This window comes from Scomber scombrus, chromosome 4 (genome assembly GCF_963691925.1).
Source record: "Scomber scombrus chromosome 4, fScoSco1.1, whole genome shotgun sequence".
In the NCBI taxonomy this organism is placed as follows: Eukaryota; Metazoa; Chordata; class Actinopteri; order Scombriformes; family Scombridae; genus Scomber; species Scomber scombrus.
Genome location: NC_084973.1, coordinates 5,683,205 through 5,707,249, shown reverse-complemented (window position 1 = coordinate 5,707,249; position 24,045 = coordinate 5,683,205). Strand labels below are relative to the sequence as shown.

At 38.9% G+C, this 24,045-nt stretch overlaps 1 protein-coding gene across 1 annotated transcript in view; it reads left to right on the top strand.

Annotated features, from left to right (window-relative positions):
• The first annotated feature begins 395 nt into the window (after nt 1-395).
• The window catches only part of npdc1b (neural proliferation, differentiation and control, 1b), a 30,035-nt gene continuing 6,385 nt past the window's right edge, over nt 396-24,045 (top strand). The window contains exons 1-2 of the mRNA XM_062417149.1: nt 396-465; nt 17,933-18,100. Of these exons, the coding sequence (XP_062273133.1) occupies nt 396-465; nt 17,933-18,100 (238 nt within the window). The remainder of the gene's footprint in view (nt 466-17,932; nt 18,101-24,045) is intronic.

The window sequence follows — 24,045 nt, the reverse complement described above, 5'->3', positions numbered from 1 at the left end:
CTGGTGATTCATGTTAAATGCTGTTGACTGTCTGATCATCAGATGTACCTGAAGGCAGCACGGAGGGAGTGCAGTGTGTGACGTCACATGCTTACGTTTTCTATCTGTTCTCGGCGGAGGAAACTACCGGCAGTCAGTGCGTCGGTGCTCCTTGCAGCAGGTCCGCGGGAGGAGAACACACACTCTGCGGCGAACACAGCAGCGTCCCTACGATAGACCCACACGTTGTTTTTTCATGTTGTTGTCTTTTTTTTATTGTGTCTTCCTGAGTCCTCTTTCCTCCCTCCTCCCTGAGCAGCAGGGGATGGGGGAATGATCAGCACCGACTCCCTTCCACCTCCTCTTCCTCCGATCGGTCTCCGTGTCCCCCGTCAGTCGTCGGAGCCTTGGCCAGGATGCGGGCCCCGCTGCTCAGCCAGGCTGCGGTGTTTGCGGCCCTCTTGGCGCTGAGCACCTGCCTGACAGGTAAGCGACTGCTGCTGGTTGATGTCCTTCATTCACAGGCTGATGTTGTGAAGCTGCAACGGGCCTGCAGGGCTGCTGTGCATCCGCCTTTAACCCTTTCTATAATGCAAGCAACATTCTCCTCCTCAGAGGAAGATCCCATACTGTCACTGTTGTGATGCTATACAGACATGTAGTGTCTGTACTAGAGTTTATAGCTCTCATCTTTCCTCTGTATTGTGCCTGTACATTTCTCCAGTGTGTCAATGGCACTAGGATGACTTCATGGTGTGTTTCACAGCATTCATCATCTCCTAGAATTAAACACAGGCTATTTATGTCAGTGGTGGTACTCAGCACAGTGAGTTTATAATGAGGTAACATTCCTAACTGTATTATGGTAGTGTGATCTTTTGCTACAATAATAATTCTCATGGAATTATTGCATTTATTTAGGGTTGCAGTTAATGCTTAATGATATTCTCAGTAAATTGGTGTGTGTGTGTGTGTGTGTGTGTGTGTGTGTGTGTGTGTGTGTGTGTGTGTGTGTGTGTGTGTGTGTGTGTTAATAAAACATCAGATGCCAGCAGCAGTTTCACAGATTTCAAAGAGTCATAATCCAGTCATCAGTTTTGCTTAAATAGTGACTCAAATGAGTCATCGTTTTTTGCTCATTCTGATAATGAATCAAATAATCATTCAGCTATAAATCACTTCTTATTGAGCAAATGATGGAGGTTAGTAAAAGTCAGTGAGTACTATTAAGTATAAGAAAATGTATTGAAACAAATACTTTGTTTGTCATCATGGCTTCAACTAAACATTTTATCCATTAATCTGCTGATTACGTTCTTGATTGATCAGTGAAGTGATTGGCCTGTAAATTGTCATGAAATAGTGAAACATGTTTGTTACAGTTTCCTACGCAGTAGATGGAGGAGATGTGTTGAAGTAGCCAGAGAGACTCAGTTTAGCATTATGGAGGTTTAACTGTGACAATTATGCAATTCCAGGAGCTGGAACCAGTTTTAAAAAATGACTATTAGTGATTTAGATTTAGAATAAAATCATTTTAAGGAGAAAAAAAAAAAGTTGTCCTTTATGACAGTAAACTGAATATATTTGTGTTGAGACCTTTAAGGAAATCATCTTAGACTTTGGGAAACAGTGATGAACATTTTTCTCAATTTTTCTGATTTTTTATAAACCAAATAACTAATCGATAAATCAAGAAAATACCCAATAGATGAATAGACAATGAAACAAGTTGTCACATCATTTCATAATCATTTTCTGCTGATTGGCTAATCAGTCAATTGTCTCCGCTTTATATGAAAGTAATTATTATTTATGCAGTGCTGTATAGATGTAGATGAAGCTGATTTAAGATGTGACTGCCAGCCTTCTGTCACTGGCATTAATGAGATTCTTCAAAGTTCTTAACCTGATGATGATGGAACATATGACTGCACTCGTACAGCTAAAAATACCTATATTTATAGAACTGGAGATAGAAATAGAAAGCCTTTATTGTCATTGTACAAGAACATACAAAGAGATAAGGAATCTGAAACAGTGCTGATTGGTCAATAAAAATGAACTAATAAGACAACATAAACAAACATAATTCAATCAATCTTATCAGGAAATGGTGCAAAAAAAACCCAATTTAAATAAATAAAGTATTGCACTTAATATGCTAAATATTGCACTTAAGACTGTAATATAAGGAGATGGACAACTGTTATTGTCTACCTTTGCTTAAGACTTTCATTCTTTATGTGATGTTTGGACCTATGGTGTCTATTTAGACCCTATGCAGTGTTATTGTATTTGTATGTAGCCTGTGTGGTATGAAGCCTAACTCAAGGTGATTTTGTTGTGTGTAGTTAAAATTGCCTGTTAATGTTTATGAATATACGTAAATTAGAGTGATTAAGTAAAAAAAACAAAACATACTGATGATCAGCAGTGTGTGTGTGTGTGTGAGTGTATGTGTATGTGTATGTGTGTGTGTGTGTGTGTGTGTGTGTGTGTGTGTGTGTGTGTGTGTGTGTGGGTCGGTGCTGCAGAGGTTTTTCCTCCCACTGATGTGTGCTGTTGTGTCTGAGCATACAGCTGAGATCACATTAGGCTGGAGGTCAGGAAGCAGGATGATTCATTCACAGAGAGAAGAATGGTACAAGATGTTTTAGGGTTTGTCTGTGTGTGTGTGTGTGTGTGTGTGTGTGTGTGTGTGTGTGTGTGTGTGTGTGTGTTGGGTGGGGGGGGGGTCTCAGCTTCAGTTATCATAGCAGAGGTGTTGGCTGTGGTCTGGTTGTGCTCAGAAACAAGTTCCTGCTGTCACAGCTGAAGAGCTCTGGATAAAAACCATTGACGTCACAGTTTATTCTGAGATACACACAAACTCTACTGATACAGTACATAGTGGTGCTGTGATATCATCCAATCATGATCCAAACACACACACACACACACACACTTACACACGCACAATACTTTTGTTGTCCCTTTTATTCTTGTTTTGTCTCATCCTGCATAAAAGTGTGTGTGTGTGTGTGTGTGTGTGTGTGTGTGTGTGTGTGTGTGTGTGTGTGTGTGTGTGTGTGTGTGTGTGTTCAGAATAGTCAATTAACACACAATGATCCTCATTTAAACAGGAACAAAGATATTCAATTCTCTAAAACTCAAATATTGACCAATAAATGTAATAAATAAAAAAAAGAATGGAAATGACATTTGCAAAATATTAAGCTTGACGAAGCAAATAACACATTAAAATTTAAAAAAAAAACTTTAACTACCCCAACCTCTAAATGTGCAATCGTGTGCAATATTTGAACTTTTAAATGCTCTTCACACTGCTGCTGCCTTTATTTATTTATATTTATCATTTTATTCATTATTTTTATAATTTTATCCAGTTTTTGTCTTATGTTGATCTGTATTTTATTAATAATGTGCCTTGCTGCTGCCAAACTAAATTCAGTTGCTGTACTAAAATAACAATAAACTTCATTATACCTTATGCTCTAGCTAGCCCATCATCCCCATATATGGAATCATTATCCAGATATTCTTACAATACAAAAAACAAAACAAAGTCTTTGACAAAGCTACTGATCCACAGCGTCATCATCTTCATTAACAGACCGAGTTTGTACAGTTGTGATGTTGACATCAGGTGACCAGAGTATGGAACTTGGTCATGTGATAACAGGTGGTTTATAAGAGGTGTCTGATGCAGTGTTGTCACATATTATCCTCATGAAGGCCGAGAGATGTAGCTTAAAGCTCTGTTTTTTTCAGTATGAACCTGGAGCCTGGAGACACACACACACACACACACACACACACACACACACACACACACACACACACACACACCCCTGTTAGAGTGTGTGTTGGTAAGCTGTGTCCCTGATGGCCGGCCCTCTTCTCTGTGACTCACTGCACTGTTGCTCTTATCATGATGATATTCTCACCCTCAGCCTGATGAAGCCTTCTCAGCTTCCTCACCTTCAATGCACAAACGCTGATGCTGCACTATCTGTGATGGAGAAGAGACTTGTGCTATGTGTGTGTGTGTGTGTGTGTGTGTGTGTGTGTGTGTGTGTGTGTGTGTGTGTTCTTATAATATCCTGATGATTGGTGTTATTTAGGCAAAAGTCAAAGTGATCATAAAAACTCTGCTGCTCCCCACCACCCTAACTAACACATTTTCTGCGGGAAACCCTGTTACCATACCACTAAAAGATCCATACTTAATGCACTTTCAAAATAAGAGATAATAATGTATTCCAAAGTTTATCTGAAGCTACTCTGAAACACCTGAGTTATATCAAGTGTGTAAAACTCACTGACATTGTAGTACATGTAGTTTAAATCTCTGTGTTTCACTGTTGAGCTGCAGTGGTGGGATTGTAACAAAAAGAGAATTTGTTGGTCAAAGGAGTGTGTTGTTGAAATTCAGTGAAGCAGGATTTATAGAAGGAGGTTTGAGCCTGTGGCTTGGCTGTGCTCCCTGATGAGCTGAAAGCAGGCTTCCACTCAGCCTGTTAAAACCCACATAACCTGATAATGGCCTGTGCTGTGTGAAAGAGGCTCTGCTGCAGACACAGTGTGCTGCTGCTCTGCAGGGCTCAACAACATGAGGATGCAGAGTTTCTTCTCACAGGGGACTTTTGGCTCGAGGTCACCTTCTCAGATGAAGTGTCAAGTTCTGCATAATATTTCTAATTAATACTCTAATATTCTATTTGCAGAGTTTCCTGATTCGTAGTCATCAGGGCTTACGGGTCTGACCAACTTATCAGAAGTATCATCATATCATATTATTTAACACTGTTTCTACATTCAATTTCACTTAATATACACAACTCAAACCATTCCATCAGCATGACATCCTGCAGTTACACCAGACTAAGATACATATCACCTATGACATGACATTACATTGTATGTAATTATCAGTGAGAGCAAACGTTATACTGTGCACAAATTGCAAGTAGTCAAATCATAAAATCTCATGTTTGGACTCTTTGGCAAATTCTGTACAATATATTGGCTATGAGCGTTTCTCAATACAGAGTACGCCAAGTTTGGATTTGCATGCTTGAGGAGTCAAACTTGTCAAGTTGGAGGAGGACATAGTACGACTGTCTGCTATTGGAACAGCAGTTCTCTACACTATTCATTTTAATACATTCATATTCATAGATATGAGTTGAACTGTGGTGATATCTGTACATATGGAGCCATAGAGGCATTGCTGTGTATGTAAACTTCACTTTACATTCAGACAAACATATTTGGCAGCTACAACTGCTACCAACATTTATGGATTGCATTTAAGGAATGATAATATATGAAACATACACATCTTCTTTGGGGCAGCTGTGGCTCAGGAGGTAGATTGGTCATCCACCAATTGGAAGATCGGCGGGTCGATTCCCGCTCCTCCGGTCCACATGTGAGGTGTCCTTGGGAAAGATACTTAACCCCAAATTGCTCCCGATGGCTGTGCCAACGGTGTATGAATGTGTTAGTTCTCTCTGATGAGCAGGTTGGCACCCTGCGTGGTAGCTCCTGTCATCAGTGTATGAATGTGTGTGAATGGGTGAATGTGACATGTAGTGTAAAAATGCTTTGAGTGGTCAAAAAGACTAGAATAGAGCTATATACGTACAGTCTATTTACAATCTTCACAGCAGAGTCAGGACTGAGAGTAACTCAGAAAGTAAAAGGCTGCAGGGAAAAGTTACAACTGGGCTGACCCTACTGTATAAGATGTAAGCAGCATGTGCAGTCAAAACACCAAAATACTCTGCTTTCCCAATGATATTATTTCTGATATGACAGAAAGATTCTTGCATATCGTGGCTGCACATGAAGGTATTATTTTACTCTTCCTACATCTGGTGGCGTTGCTCTGTGTGCGACCTGGACTCACGGTCCGCTGCACTTGTTTTATCTGTTTGATTTGTTTGTTCATCCTCTTAGTGTTACTTAAAATTAATGTAGAACAAACATTCAAAGTTCACATAATGTTCACCCTATATGTCCACCTATCTCTGAGTTAATATGCCAATCACCCACCGGCGAGCATAGAGGCTCAAATACCTGTCACCTGCACCCGAAACGCACTGCTGATGCTTTGTATACCACCAAACCATCTCAAATGGACCTGCTCAATGTGTGAGGTCGCAACTTGAATGCAACAGGCATCTGTGACAAAGGGGAAACCAACATCTGCTTCCCTCCATGGTATTGACCAATGCAAGATTACTATGAGGCGGAATGGAAGAACTGTGTGTCTCCAGTCTGTGCAGAGGAAACAACCTTTCAGTTTTTCTATGTTGTCCTCTGACCGCAAAGTCACAGGTCAAAACTGACTTTGTGGTCAAAAAAGACAGAATTGTTTACCCAATGTATGAGTAGCCAGCTTGAGTTACAAATGACACAAAAGGTACTTAATCAGCTGCAAAAGGAGGCCAAGAGACAACAGAAGGGCATTATTGAACAGCATTTTACAACTTTGAACTCTAAGAAACTTAGGGATTAAATGAAAACCATTACCAATATGGAACCAAGGAAAGGCTACTCATGACTTACATAAAGTGAAGGAACTGATCAACTTCAGTGTTCTCACTCTATCCCTGCACTGTGAAAAAGCTGTTATCACTCCAGTTCCAAAGAAGTCTTGTCCAGTGGAGAACATTGATTATAAGCTTGAAGCATTGACCTCAATTGGAGGAGGCTTTTTATTGATTTTAGCTTTAGCTCAAGACTATGCTGTCTCACTCAACATGTGAATTTAAGCACATTTAAACACATTAAGCATCTTATGTGTTAACTGTGCAAACCGTCATGGTGCACATAAGAACAAATGATGTTGCGAAACAGCCTGAAGTAGTGAAATGAGACCTTATTGGTGTGTTGTACACAGTCAGCTCTCTAAATGCTGATGTGTTTTATTAGTGACCCTCTACCACCAGCAGATAGTTGGCACTGAGCAGCTTTCAACTGCATGTACCGTCCATTAAGTGCACTGTATTCACCTTTTTCTGGGACCGGAGACGTCGTTTTAAGGAAGATGGACTGTGCCTTAAGGTAATTTCATTTTCTAAGCTATTTTATTTCCTGCGTCACTCATCTGTTCTGTCTGCCAAGGACAAGAGATAAGAAGAATCAAAACAAGAAGACGCAACACCTTAGAAACCAGACAAAGAGTTGCCTCGTCCCCTGCCTGAAGATTTAAACATGACAGTTATAAGAGGAAGAGGACTCTCCACCTCCCTCACCAATAACCACCTTTTGAGGATTCAATTTCTTCAACTGTCTTCAAAGTCAATCCATGTCACCTCCTCACTCCTCTTGGACTCCACTGACCAAATGAAAGAGCTGGTCACTGCTGGGACCAAACGTATCCCCTGCTGTGCTCTCATATTCTCTCCCCTAAACACCTCACTGGCCAATACTGGCTTTAAGTCCTCAGCCCACTATGGCGCTCCCCACCACCTCCCCCCTTCTACGCAGGCATCAGAATTATCATCTGTCTCTCCAGCCTGATTAAAGCACAGCATGTCCAGTTGTCTGTATTAAATACTGCAAACTCTAACTGATATCTTTGTCCAGGATACAAGGCTAATGGCACTCACGACCTTTCCAGGGACCATCTTTCTCAATTCCTCTACTTTGCTGAACCGCTGTCTATAATCTGTATTGACTTTGACTGTGTAGTTATTGTTGGTGATTTTAACATCCATGCTGACAACCTCCAGGACAGAAGGACTAAATAACTGTGTTGAGTTTGTGATAACAATGGACTGACTGGACTGAGAGTGCTATCTCACAAAATGTGTGCTAAAATGTTCAAACAGAGGAACACACAGAATGTCATTGTCATCTCAGTCATTGAGCTTGTACATAATTTCCGTTCTAAAGTGACACATGTTATTGATGACATTGCACCCACTAAGGTGAAGGTGGCCTCTGGTAAGAAAAGATCTCAATGGAAAAATGCTGAACTCAGTTGGTGAAAAACTAATCTTCAGGTTCATTATGACATCTAGGAAGAGAGACATCGTATTTATAATATGGAACTGAGAATTGTAAGGTAGTCATTCTTCTCTGACATCATCACCAAAAACAATAATGCACCTGCCTTGTTTGCTATTTTTAAACCCTCCTGTGTCAGTAAGGCATAAATTTGCCCCCTTCTTCACTGACAAAATTCAGAATATAGACAATCAGTCAGTCAGTGTCTTCATATCAGGTACAGAATATATGTTGTCCCTGGGTCCACCTAAAATCAATTCAAATACAATGACACAATTTTGGTCAACCAGTCTGGTCAACCATAAAAAGCTGGAGGAAATTACAACATCTGAAACCCTCCTCTTGCTGCCTTGATATTCTGTCAACAGGCTTTTTCAAAATATTTCAAAATGCACGGCCTTAGATCTTCTATAGATTTTCAACATGTCTCTCAGGTAACCTCCCACAGGCCCGGAAAACTGCCGTCATTAAGCTGCTCTTACAAAAGAACAATCTAGACCCTTCACTAATGAATACCTATAGGTTCATATCACCATTTGTGTGTTGTGTGTGTGTAAAATCAGGACGACATGCAACAAAGGTCCCTTGCCAGACTCAAACCAAAGACGTTGCAGGTATATAGCATGGGCTGTAGCATCTTGGCTACATTGGTGCTCCAAACCTCTAATTTTTAAGTAAAATTAAACAGTTGAACAACTTCTTAAAGTTGACTAAACTGATGTCCTCCAGTAAGGATTTGGACAGCACCACAGCACTGAGACTGCTCTTATCAAGGTCTCCATTGACATCCACTCCATATGTAGAGATTAAACAAATCGTTGAGCTTCAGAGACGTTGTTGGGCTAGCATATCTCACTGCTTATGCTATGCTAACAGCATCCTCAATCCAACTCTATACTAAACACAAAGACATGAGATAGATATGAATCTTCTCAGTTAACTCTCAAAGCAGAAGCTTTTACACAGTCATGCTTGGACCCTTGGATAACTCTCAGGATTTTCTTAAGCATTGCACCTGGGAGGTGGATCGGCATTATCATCACACCTCTCTCTCTTTGTGCACATGTCTCATCTATTAGCAGTGATCCTCTATCGCCCCTTGAGCCCAGCTATAAGCCTGTGACGGACGCTAAACCCCACGCTGCTCTCAACATAGACAACATAGCTGCATAGCTGTGAGTGTCAAGCTGTCCATCTGCTATCTGTTTGGCAGGGACAACACAGGGACACAAGAGCCCACTGAGTTCTTCTTTAAATATTACTGTGGCAGCATTGCAAAAGAAAATATATATATATAATCTGGGTATCCCATTCACTGTGTTGAACTGTTTTTTTGGGGGTTTTTTTAGCCGTACTAGCAGTGTTGGTATGTCAGTAGGTCAGTCTGCCACTTTGGCCCAGACTGACATATCCCAACAACTATTGGATGGATTGCTGTGGATTTTTGTGCAGACATTTATGGTCCCCTGAGAAAGAAGCTAACTCATCCTCTGTCTTTTCCTTCAGCGTAGCCATGAGGCTGACATTTTCACCACAAAGCATCGGAATGAATGCACTATAATCCATTTTAAAGTCAATGAGATGGAGATCCGGCGATTGATTTGGCCAGTTAAGGATATTCCACCTCTCCACCCTGAAAAGCTCTTTGGTTGCTTTGATGGTTGTCCTGCTAAATGATGAAATGTGGTCCCATGAGTCGTGATGCATTTGGCTGAATGTAAGCATTTACATATAGGTCAATTAAAACTACAAAAAGTTAATGAACTAGGTAGCTTTACCATTAGCTAGTAAGTAAGGAACCAGTTGAGTTATGCTGATTGCTAGCACTTAACAGTACTGATCTGTTAGCTAAAAAGCTAAAACCGTTTATTACCCTAACATTTGACTAAGCAGCTGTCAAGGTTTAAGTAAACATACAACATGATAACAATAAGAAGTGCTCGTCATCACTCCTAAATACTATTTCATAAAATCTCAAGACAAATTGAGTAAGCTACAATCTGTACAAAAAGTAAATCGGGGGCAAATCAATGCTACAGTAATGTTTCACATCTTTGACGGCAACACGGAGCACAAACCAACAACACCATCAGCCAACATATTGTTATTAGAGACTATGGGCTCACACTTAAAGTTTCATGTTCGCCACATCTAGATAAGCCAAAATCAGCTGCCTTGAATGATGCAATCAGTCTTTATATATTACCATCACTTGTTAGTTTACCTCATGCCTTTACATGATTTTACTTTCAGTCAAGAAAATAAATCAGAAAAAGTAATTACAGTCAGAGAAAGCACATTTGTATTTCAGTAGTTCAAGTCAAGCTCGCAATTTTGCAAGAATTTCTGCAATTTCATTTGAGTTGCATTATTATCGCAAATTGAATGTCCATACCTTGCAATGAGAAAAAAAGACAATTGTGACCAGTCCATCAGGAGTTCTGCTGATGGCAACACTCACTTTATCAACAAAATAATTAATTTATAGGAAAAACAGGAAGAATCTATGAGCTCTTTTGTGCTTAACTAAACTTAAAATGATATACAGCTGCCCAACATTTAGTAGCAAAGTGTACAATTACTTTTGAACCCCAAAACTTTGGGTGCTGTGTGTTTAACAGGCTATATCTCCCGTACCGTTCTTTACATACTGATGTAAACCCAAATTAAAGCTGAGACCTTAGGCTGAGCTGGACATCCATTATTTAGATAGATAGATAGATAGATAGATAGATAGATAGATAGATAGATAGATAGATAGATAGATAGATAGATAGATAGATAGATAGATAGATAGATAGATAGATAGATAGATAGATAGATATACTTTATTCATCCCCATTGGGTAAATTTATGTATCTCCTCGAGTCTGTATGTCTAAGTGTCCTTGGGCAAGATACTGAAACCCAAATTACCCCTATGTGTGTGTGTGTGTGTGTGTGTGTGTGTGTGTGTGTGTGTGTGTGTGTGTGTGTGTGTGTGTGTGTGTGTGTGTGTGTGTGTGTGTGTGTGTGTGTGTGTGTGTGTGTGTGTGTGTGTGTGTGTTAGAATGAGGGAGTGAGCACTAGAAACACTGGGTTGGCACCTTGCATGGTAGCCTCTGCCATCAGTGTATGTATGTGTGTGTGGATGGATGAACGTTGGCATATGTTGTAAAGCATGTACAACGAATGCAGCCCATGCACCGTTGTCATATAGTACCCATTATTTAAATTCTAATTGAATTTACTGAAGCTTGAGGAACAAATGTGTTGGCTATGTATGTCTTCAATATGCAAAACACACACACACACACACACACACACACACACACACACACACACACACACACACACACACACACACACACACACACACACACACACACACTTAAATTCCTGGAATCTTGCAGCACTGAATTTTTGAAATCATTTTGAAACTGCATTTGCATGAGATTTACCATGCACAGCTGTTAGCTATGTGCTTTAATGCTGCACATGTGTCTGCAGACATGATAGTGATCAGGGCTTTGCTTGCCAAGTTTGCACATTGCATTGCACCCACCCACACTGTGACACCTCTGTATCTGTGCACCCTAGGGACCATCCCAGTGACTGTCAGTGCTGCTAGATGATAACAGCCAGTCCCAGTAGTCAGTATGATTTTCTGTTCTGTTGAATGTTGAGCCGACTCAGATCAATTTGTCTGGAGCTGCAGATATTAGAGGTAGCAGCAAGACAGCCAAACTGTTATACTTCCACATCTAATAGGTTTAGTAGACAGCAGCGTACTGTAACACTCATTAAAACACAGTTCATTATAACCATCAATGCACACTCAGTGACCTGTTATTTAAAAAAGATGAGTGACTCAGATACGGTCCTGTAATAATCATTGATCAAAGTGTTCTGGCAGATGCCGCAATAAGATTTCTATTTCTGGGTCTGATTCTAATTTAAGATGACTTCCTATGAACCTGGACTTGAAGCCTCTAAAGGATGAAGCTACTTCATTTCACCAAGATGTGTATCAACCAGAAATAGAAAGCAGGATTATTATTAGGAGTTTTTTTTTTTTCTTTGCTCGACTTATCCTGACCTATAGGGGAAAGTACCCGTCTGAGCTGGCAGGCCCAAACACAGTATATGACACTGCTAACACCCTATACTAGTTCCTTAGTAGTTCCTAAGCAGCCTTGATATGAAGTGAAAGGGAAAAGAGAGAATGAACACACTTCCTCTTCTTTGATCAAACACAGGACGAGGTTGCTAGGAAACTGAGTTACGAAGAAAGTGTATGCGACACAGTGGGAATGTCATTAGTGCTCATTGAACTCTGATGCTGCTGACAGAAAAACAAAAAGCCTGATAAAATACATGCACTCTAATGCACTGTGCAGGGCTGATTATAAATTTAAAGATTTAAATGTGGGAGTATTCAAAGCAGTGCAGTTCTGTATTCACAGTGTTGACAGTTACACTCCACTTTGTCTGCCAAGTGCAACAGGCGCACACAGAACTGACTGTTTTCTTCATGTTGGCCCATTGACAGTTATGCAGTGAAGAGTTTTTAGTGTGTAGGTGAACAGTATATTTAATCTCACTTTTAAAAAATAATTGAATGTTTGGTGTTAATGTGAGAATTCAGTTTTTGCCCAAAGAAAAGCCTTTGATACTGTGACCCTGGATAAAGCTGGTGAAACTGTTCATTACATATCATGAAAACACCCAAACAAACAATATACTTCAACATCACTCAATACTTGGTGACTCTGTCTGCAGCAATACTGTGTCTGGCTCTCAGCACCAAGCCTTTTCCACTGGAGATGTAAATAATGGTGTGAATGGATAAAGAAAGAAACAGCTGCAATTAAAAAGAAAATTATCCAAAAAAAGTTTTTGTTAGATCCTCTGAGGTTCAGAGGGCAAAGGTGGATAAGACCAATGCATGTCACTGGGGTGGATACATCACTGCTGATAATTCAGTGTCACAATCAGGATATCACATAGTATCGACAAATGTCATGGTAGTGCAGGGACTTCATCTCATGCACACAGTATCTCTGTGGTTTAACAGTGTGGATGAGAGAAACAGAGGAGTATATTGTCCCAGTGCATTCTGCTCACCATCATCCAATTGTAAAGCTTTGCATAGATTACCCTCTGCTGTTGGAGCCTCCTTGGGCAGGTCATTATCTGTGTCTGAATGACGTACAGGTACAGTTTGATAGCTGCTTCAGCTGTGGCATTAATTATAGTGCATGCAGGAACCATGACAACACACACACACACACACACACACACATCTACATTGCTGTTGTAAAGTGTAGCATGAAACATTTAAGAAATGCTCATTTGAAAATAAGTGAAAAATTAAAGCTGCAAACAGCAATAAAGACCTTGCATGTGTCTGAATTTTCAGGATTATCAGAAATTGTGTGAATGGATAACATTTTATTTGCTGTGTAGACTACACGATTCTAGAGAGAATGTATTGGAAATTGCATGTATTTGATGTTGGCGGTGCTACACAAGTGAGTCATTAATGCAGCAATACATTTAGTGGAGGTCACCTGACTTTTTTCATTATTATCAGACATTGCACAAAGAAGTTAAATGTCACTTCCTGTGTCCACTATGTGGTGCTAGAGAACACCCACTTATTATATGTAATGTTGCTGTATGTCATGTGTAAACCACACCATGAAAATTTCATGTTAACCGGTTGATGATGGTCACATATGGCTGACTTTTATCAGTGGGTGGCGCTATGACTGTGACTCTATGTAGATGTGTTCAGGCCTGGACTTGTATCTAGCATGAGGAATATTGGGCAGATTGGACAACAACTTCCTGTTTCACAGTGAATCGTGCAAATGTACACATTAGTCAAGAGCTTCACAATTTAGCATTGCAAAGGTCTTTTAAATGTGACCTGCCAAAGGTTTTTCGGGTCTTGTTAAAGTACAATGTTTTCGAGCACCACTTGTACCTCAAAAATACTAAAAGTAATTAGGAGAATTAGGAGAGTTTCAAATGCAGTTTGATTCCCGGCTCCTCCACTTCACATGTCAATGTGTCCTTGACCAAGATACCCCAATTTGTTAACCCCAAATGCTGCACCAACAGTGTGTGAATGTGTTTGAATATTAGCCCCCTCCTGATGAGCAGGTTGGCACCCTGTGTGGTAGCTCCTGTCATTAGTGTATGAATGTGTATGAATGGGTGAATGTGACATGTGGTGTAAAAGAGCTTTGAGTGGTCAAAAGACTAAAAGTAAGGTTCCTTCTTTGACTCCTGGCACTTTTGTGCTTGGGTCCTAATTTTCAGCAAAGAAGAGTTCCAGTCATGCACAGCTCTTTAGTGTTCTGGCCTTAAGCATTGTTAATCATTATCGACAGTCTATTCACTGAAAGGAACAATCATAGCCACCCTCTTTATTTTCTTCATGCGTTTGTCTCTGCCTTTTTCTACTCGACACAGCAGGCTGAGAGAAACCTTCCATCCTTGACTTGTGCATTCGTACGGTGACTCACCCCCCTGATGATGTCACACCTCCTCAGTTGCCATGGCAGTCGTCATGGCAACCATTGTCTAGGTTTCTGTAGCGGGAGATGAGAGCAATACTGACGAGGAGGCTAAAGGGGTTAATATTGATAGCTCGGCCTAATTATTTTCCCTGTGGCATCGGGAGCACTGCATGATGACGAGTACATTTGTCTTCTTTCTCTGCACGCTGGTGTGGAGCTCAGATGTCTTCTGTTAACCAAAAAAAAAGTACTGAGATATAAATGGATGCAGTGTTACATCAAAACAAGTGCAATGGATACTCTCTGAGGGGGAGCGCATTCAGCAATACTGTGATTCTCTGGTGACCCTCCTGCAGGGGTGTAATGGCAGATAAACCCAAACTAACCCCATTTTTTCACCTTACAATGATATTTTAGTGGATAATAAGATTATATTGTTTTTTTGTATTTCTTTTTTGCCTTTTGATGTCTGCTTGAATGTAATCATGTAGTGAATTTTATTTGTATATAATATAACTCTTTTCATAAATATATATTATGTATCTTAAAGTGATTTATGTAAGAGAACCTCATTTAAAATCCCATTGTCCATTATATAATGATTGATATTTTTTATTCAATCTGTTTTAGCGTCCCTTAACAAACATTCTTTCCAATGGGCCCCAGACTATTGTGAGTTTAATGGACCCCCAAATTGTGTTTCCATACTATTAGAATAGTGTGGTACCCTCATGGCTAGCAGGCCATGTTATAAAAACAGAATTGAATCAAACAATATTTCCTAGCTTTATTCAAGTGGATTATACATGTAGTTAAGCTATACTGTAAAGTTTATGTGTTTATCCGGCTGTTAAGTCTGACGTCACGCATGACGAAAATTCTATTTCCGGGTCCAAAGGCATCGATTAGTAATCAACAACAATGGCGGAACCCGTGAACCTTTTTACGATCACCTCTTATTGTAGTGACATGTCTGTGAGAGTGAAAAAGGGACTGAATTCGTATAATTCCAATAGAGTACAGGGTGTAACTGTTCTTCCTGATGGTTTAATTAAGGGCACTGTCCAGGCATCAATGAAAAAGAAAGTGTACAAAGTTGAGGTGAGTTAGCGGTTAGTTTGCACGTTCAATCAATCAATCAATCAATCTTTATTTATATAGCGCCAAATCACAACAAAGTCATCTCAAGGCACTTAACATATAGAGTAGGTCTAGACCATACCATAGACTGTATATAAAAGGACCATACTCTTCAGGTTTAACCGTTTAAAACACGCTGTTCTGCCAACGGGACAGGTCGGAAGTTGTGAGGTAGCGAAAGTTCTTCTGAATGTTTTAAACACCAACCCTTAAACATATATATTAATGCCATACATTGTTAGAAAGCTTAGATTGCCCTGATTCATTCAAGACCACTCACAAATTATATGGTTGCTCACAGCCGTAATAGTATAAGCGGCTAGCCACTCAGCTAAAGTAAGAACAGATAGATAGATTGACAGCAGTTTGAGGATGGATTTTTTAAAGTGCAGATACGCGTTGAGAATCAGGAATTTGCAAAAACGACAACTTGATGTCGTTTTTTGATTCAGATCTGTTGAGACAACACGGGACACAACACTGTGGCATACTGCACAAACGGAGCCGCTCTGGGGATTGGACCCGGAAATAGAATTTTCGTCATGCGTGACGTCGTGATTTAACAGCCGGATACTCACATATAAACCATCAGTAGCTTTATTGGGTTAATTTAGCAGTAACACAAATGCTAATGCTAGCTTACTAACGCTAGCTTGCTAATTAGCTAATTGTCATTTCTGGTAACTGCGCATGTTTGACTTGAGAAAACACGTACCTGTCCAAATTTGCGCACCGCACAAATAAATACAGAGTGTTCACAGTGTGCTAACAGAAGTGTAGCCTACTAACAGCAGTATGTGCTTTGATACACAGCATGTACTTTTAGTCTTTATGCTAACCTGGGCTGACCACATCCTAAGTCTGTACTGAACACACACATTTGAGATATCAATCATCTCGTGTCACTCAAAAAGAAAGCCAATAGGCACATTTCCTCAAACTGAATTTAAAGAAGCTGCATGCCAGATATTTTTGGACAATTCCCCAGATTTAGTCCACAATGACAAAGAGACTTTCTCTTTACTGCTTTCACTTTTAATGTTGTAGTGCTGGATGGCCTTAGGAAGCAGAAACACATGATGTTCCAGACTATACAGCCTAGTTTTAGCTTGAGCCTTGACTGTGTCCTTCTACACTGTTATCCCTTTGAAGTGGGTTTATTCTGTCGTCAGTACCTGCACCCACAAACCCTCCAAGAACGTCCGTTCTCGTTCTTACACCGTCATATATCACACCAGACAGGCTGCTGTGGTCTCCTGCCGCAGCAAAACAAAATCACAGAGGCAGCCCAGACGAGGTCAGGCTGCCCGCTCTCATCTTTTCTCAAGTTACAGAGACTATTTTCCAAAGCACGCATTTTCCTTGAGAAGCCTTGAAATAACACTGGGCTATCATGTCCGGCCTTCAGACAAACAGCTTTTACTCAGTTTTGAAATGGTTGCTTTGACTCGTGAGTCCTTTGAGAATTACATTTCCAGTGTCGACTTAGTAGAGAAATGGTTGTAAGACTTCTCAGAATAAAAACATGTACGTCATCCTGATGTGGGGATGATACCTATCTAATCTTCACTGTAGGTAATTCAGTTCTTATGACAGCAGCAAACATTTGACATGCACTCTGCTCCATAATAATGAATTTAGAGAGCAGAAAAAGAAATGAAATAAAAATGCTGTCTGTGAGTAGTCTGTGCTTTTTTTTCCAGTTCAACATGACAGTAATCAGTGAATATCAGATTCCATAACCCTGCCTGATCCAACCCAGTGACATATATATCACTCGTGTAACATAACAAACACCTCTGTTTTTCTTTACCCCCAAATGCAAAATGTACATTCAATATCTTACAGTGTGAAAAACTAAACTTGAATTAAGAGAAGGGTGAAATATACATAAAATGCTGTCTATGCAACTTCAAAATTCAAAAAAATATTGGCACATATCGGACAACATATTCACCAATACCAATATATTTAAGATAGGTCAATATCTGCTGACAATATCAACTGACCTATATATTGGTTGGGCTCTACATGTGACATCAGGTTACTTTTCCTTTCAAAGAAATAGTTAGGAAATATATTTATTTGCTGATAGGAAATAAGCATTATTAATAAATTGTTATCAAATTAACTGCAGAAAACTGAATAATTAATTTCAGTAGTTTTTTGTTTGTCAGATTCATTCTTTTTTTCTTGCTTTTCTTTTTGACTGTTGCATTAAATGAAAAATGAAAAATAGATCTGACCAGTGTATTTTGTCTGTTGTGTCTTTCTCCACAGGATCTCATTTGTGCCCTCGAACTTTAGACTGTGCCCGCTTAGGACGACACTTCTGTCAGCCGGGCAGCTCACACTGCGGCCCCTGCCTCCGCCAGCTGGTGGAGAACTCCCATGGCCGCTGTGTGGTCAAAAGGAGGCACGCTGCTCACTCTGTTCAGTCCATTAAAGGTTGGTGGTGGCCTCTTTTTAACAAGACAGCATTTTTAAGCCCTGCGATGATCATTAAACCCCACATTATAAAACAATATACCAGTGATTATTCTATTTGAAAGGCTCCAGCGCAGTAGTATTAGTGTTATTAGCTCATAGATTGTATGAAGTGGTAATGGTTTAAATAGCGAGCTGATGGTTAATTGATTTAGATATGATTAATTATTGAATTAAATGATGCAGGGTCAGTATATGATACATAGGGAGTTTTTAAATTGTCAATTTAATCTAGAGTTTCAAAATAACAATGTTAACCTCTATATATTCAAAGTGCACTTTAAATAAAAGTGGATGATGCATCACAGCTATTAAGCTACAGTAGAGTCCTTAATTTTAGACCAGTACGCTCTCAGTTCTCTCAAAGGTCAGCACTGTCAAGACAGCTTGCTACTGGTGAAGGTTGATAATGACTCAACAACCGCTCCAGGAAGGTGTATATCTTAAAGTTATATCTTATATGTAGGGCTGAGCGATTATGGCAAAAATCTAAATCACGATTAATTGAACTTTTAACCTCGATTACGATTAATGAACGATTATCTCCACCCTTGATGAACAATTATGTATTTTCACAGTTTCTTTTGTTTTGTATTTTACACTGCTGCCCTCACACCATATTTTGTGATATTTTCGCACATGAGTATCTTTAGGGAGTGAAAATAATGACGTTGATCACTGGAGACAAGTTGTCAAATTCCTTAAAGATATGCAACCTTTACTGACTTTACCAAAGTCAAGCTGAGATAAGCCTGAAGATATCATCAGAGTTAAACAATTTTCTACAGTTTCTACTGTTTTCTATGAAGCCCCTAAGGGGATGTGGGCAAAAACAATAAGAAACACCTACATTGTGTGCATTAAAAAGAAAGGAAATACAATTAGTTCCCTATCATTATGAAAAAATGTGTGTTACTGTACATGAACTCACATTTTCAGGCAATGATTCCTCAAATATGGTTTTCAAACGCTTGTGACAAAAATATGTAATGGAGGTGTTATCGACCAATATATATCGATATCAAAATGTTTTTACTCCTTAATATCAGTATTGGCATCGGTCTCAAAAATCCAGTATGGGTGGGGCCCTACTCAACATATAGTTATATATGTGTTGTTTGTCCCCTTAGGGGCTCCATAGTTTTCATAGTGCATAGGCTGCAGTACTCACCCATGATGACTGTGTGGTATATTTTTTTACCTTAGCACCCTGGAATTTTTTATTAGAGTTACTAATATATTATTAGGATACACATAGGAAGACAATATGAACTATTTGCTAAATATCTAATGTGTATTTCCCTCTACATATGAGTCATGTATTTTACCATTTTATCAAAGCATGACTACAGAGACTCCCAGTGGGTGCAACGCTGGTGTCACTCAGTGTGTGTCAGCAGTGTGTGTCACAGTTACTGTCCAACACTAATGATACTTATGAGTCGCTGCTTTCCTGTCCTGCTGTCAATACTTTTTGGAAGTGTTACTGAACCAGTAGATGCAGGATGTGTGTTGTTGTCAGAATTAAGTATTCTTTTATTAAGTGAAAAAAGGTTTTGTGGAGAAATAAGTTTCTATCTGTAAGAGTATGGCTCAGTTCCATTAAAGTAGCATTTTATTGTTTTTTGGCCATTTGGAGGCAGCTGAATGAGCTGAAAACAGGCAGAATATGCTAAAACACAACATCTGACATATTATCATGTTAGCAAGCTGTTCCCAGTTTACACATCCAGCAGACTCAGAGCAACATATTCATTCATTTAGCGCCATCTGTGTTTGAGTCCAGTATTCAGTCACATTTTAGCGCTGGTTTGCTCTCCTTCAACTCCCAAGAAAGAAATATGTAGCTGCATTGAAAAAATAAAGTAAGACAAACTGAAAGAGGCTAAAAACTGAATAGAACTGTAAGATATGTAAGAATTCTCTGTTGGCTCATCACTATGAACACTGCATTTCACATAGTTATTTTGTTCATTGTTAAACATCCTCTTGTGAAATAACTATACAGTACTATACTATACTGTACCATACTATACTATACTATACTATACTATACTGTACCATACTATACTATACCATACTATACTATACTATACTATACTGTACCATACTATACTATACCATACTATACTATACTACACTATACTGTACCATACTATACTATATACTATACTATACCATACTATACTGTACTGTACCATACTATACCATACTATACTATACTTTACCATACTATACCATACTATACTATACCGTACCATACTATACTATACTATACCATACCATACTATATTATACTATACTATGCTGTACCATACTATACTATACTATACTGTACTATACTATACCATACTATATTATACTATACTATACTATACTGTACTATACTATACCATACTATATTATACTATACTATACTGTACTATACTATACCATACTATATTATACTATACTATAACCTACTATACTATACCATACTATATTATACTATACTAAACTGTACCATACTATACCATACCATACTATACTATACTGTACTATACTATACCATACTATATTATACTATACTATAACCTACTATACTATACCATACTATATTATACTATACTATACTAAACTGTACCATACTATACCATACCATACTATACTGTACTATACTATACCATACTATATTATACTATACTATACCCTACTATACTATACCATACTATATTATACTATACTATACTAAACTGTACCGTACTATACCATACCATACTGTATTATACTATACTATACTATACTATACCGTACTATACAGTTACTATACCGTACCATACTATACTATACTATACCGTACCATACTATACTATATTATACTATACTATAACGTACCATACTATACCATACCATACTATATTATACTATACTATACTATATTATACTATACTATATTATACTATACCATACTATACTGTACTATACCATACTATACTATACTGCACTGCACTATAATATACTACACTATTCTATACTACTCTATACTATACTATACTCTTCTACACTATGATACCCTATATTACCTTATACTACACTACACTTCAATACCCTACACTTTACTTTACTTTACTTTACTGTACAATGTGTATCAGTATGGTTGTTTTATGTCCTGATCAATAACCTATACTCAGAACTTCTTCTTGCGTGTGTGTGCGTGTGCGTGCGTGTGCGTGAGTGCATGCGTGTGTGTGTGTGTGTGAAGCCCTCAGTTGATGGAAGAAGCAGAGTGAGTGTCATCCTCAGCTTTAGCTTGTGTTTGTGTAGACATTTACAGGATGTGACAGCTTTAGTGCGTATTTCCTTCTGCACCCAGACAGAAAGGCTCCACTCTGTGCCAAGTAGGACTTACCTGTCAGTCTCACCCACTGACTGGCTGTTAGACTGAGTGACTGAGTGCCCTTCTGCCAGCTCAACACTCCACTGGAGGAAAGACAGTGACAGTCACAGTGACGTTGTCCTCCTCCACCCTGCCACGTCTCATACTTCACTATGTTCTCTTTGCTCCTCTCAGAGGGTTTCTACTCAGGCCTCGTCTGTAAAAACACAAAAGGCTGTGAAATGAATATACAATGTATTGAACATTCAAATCAAATGAACTGGTTTCTTCATAGCTCCAATCAAACAGGTAAAAATATAAATAAAGGTTAAAATAAATAAAATAGAATAAAAAATAGTTCCCAATTCACTATTTTTTCCTGTTTGAGTAACATTTGCTGAACACTACAATGATCAGCTGTTTTAGGAAATGACTGAATCTTTGTGAAAAATGAAATGATATATTTGTGAGCTACTTTTAAAGGTTTATGTCTTCAGAAGAAACCAGTCTGCTCTGGGCTCAGAGCCACAAACAGTATTCACAGACGGACTCACAACACATTGGTGGTCCTGGTCTTTTTTTATATGGGATTTGTTGACTGCAGTGAAAAATCTGATATAACGCAATAACAACAGCCTGACCTTTAGAGATCAGATATCTGCTGCCTCTGACATCATGGACATAAAATGAGTAACAGATCAAATGAGTAACATTGAGGGATGATCTAAATATTGTTTTTATCCATTTTAGAATAAAATGCATCAAAACTTACTGTATCCTTATCTGATTCTGAACAGTCAAATCTAAAATGACTGCATAGAATATCATTTAAACAGTGTCAGCCTTGGTAGATACATATTTTTCTAACTCTTACATACATAAGTTTGACCCGTTTTGACATTTGACAGTTGTAACAACCTAAATATTGATCTTTTAGTGGCCAATACTTTTGTACAGGTGCTACAAACTTGACCCGTATCTATTGCCATGTGTTTTAGTGAAATGAATAGTTCATAGTTTTAATAAGATAGTAGTTATGAGGATTTCTTTTTATGATGTAGCAGTGAAGACTGATGGCTCTAATGGTTATACAATAAACCCCACAGTTCCATAATGTTCTTGTTATTTTCACTTTACATAAAATACAGTTACATCATTATTAGTTGTAGTTGTAAGTATTGTGACATCTGTCTATGAGCTTTCTGCCTCCATCCCAATGCATTTATTCTAATGAGGAAATAGTCCCTGTGGACAGTAGACAGGCAGTAACATGGGGACTTTGTTACTGGAAAGAAATGTTGCAGATGAATTGTTTTAATGTGTTTTCAAAGCTGTAAGCAGCACTAATTAAATTTCATAGAAAGATATCTGAAAACCTGCTGGAAGGAGGGATGAGGGAGAAAATGTGCAGGTTTTGGAATGTAGAAGATTTTAGAAAAAATGTTTTACACACTGTTCATCCAACACACTCCACACAGTACGTGATTTCTTGCTCACTTTCCCTTTTCCGTCTCCTCGTCCTCTCTCTCCACCCTGTTGCCGTGGTGACGCTTTTCATTCATGATTCTGAGTAAGACCTACTCCCTCAACCGCATCTGCCTCTTCCTCTCTCTTGCTGTTTTCTGTTTTTTTTGTTCTGTGTTGTTGCCATCCGCCCACGCTACAGTTTTCCAGGCGTGACAGCGGAGCACTGAGCCATCCACCTACATACATACTGCAGCACACACATACTCGCATATATACTATGATATATAAAAATCTCTTCATACTCCCATTTAGATGCAGTTTATTGTGATGTGCTGCCTTCAGCCTCCTTTAGCGTACATTAACCTCTCTCTCACACACACACACACACACACACACTGCGTCACTCGGTCAGCTCATCAGTGTTATGAACTCCCAGGCAGTGTAGCAGTGCAGCAGGCAGGAGGTGGAGGGGACATGAACACTCATTAACTCCTTCACTTTAGCATTGCTCTCCTATAACACTGTTAGACCCATAATGGACAATTCTAGCATTTTTTTGTTAATGATACATTACCCACAATGCAATGTGATCGCCATCAAAACGCTCTGACAGCACCGTGTTGAATTGAATGTACTGACATCACTGTAGGCAATGTAATGTTAATATTCATCTTTGTACTCTTTGTAGTGAATTTATGAGTTAACCCTCACATACTGTTCATATTCTACACCCTCAGAATCCCCTCATAAAAAGTGTTTATACCAAATGTTGAAGCACATATGTGTTTAGAAAGCATCAATAGTGGATCTGACTGATCAATAAATGTGTGATTAAATCTTGATTCATGTTTCAGAGAGCAGAGAGAGTGTAGTTTTTTATGTTTGACATCTACTATCACACAATATCATGTCCTATTTTACCTACGACATGAAAATATAACATAGCAATAATGATGTAAATGTATTTTATGTAAAGTGAAAATGACAAGAACTTTATGGAACTGTGGGGTTTATTGTATAACCATTAGAGCCATCAGTCTTCACTGCTACATCATAAAAAGAAATCCTCATAACTACTATCTTA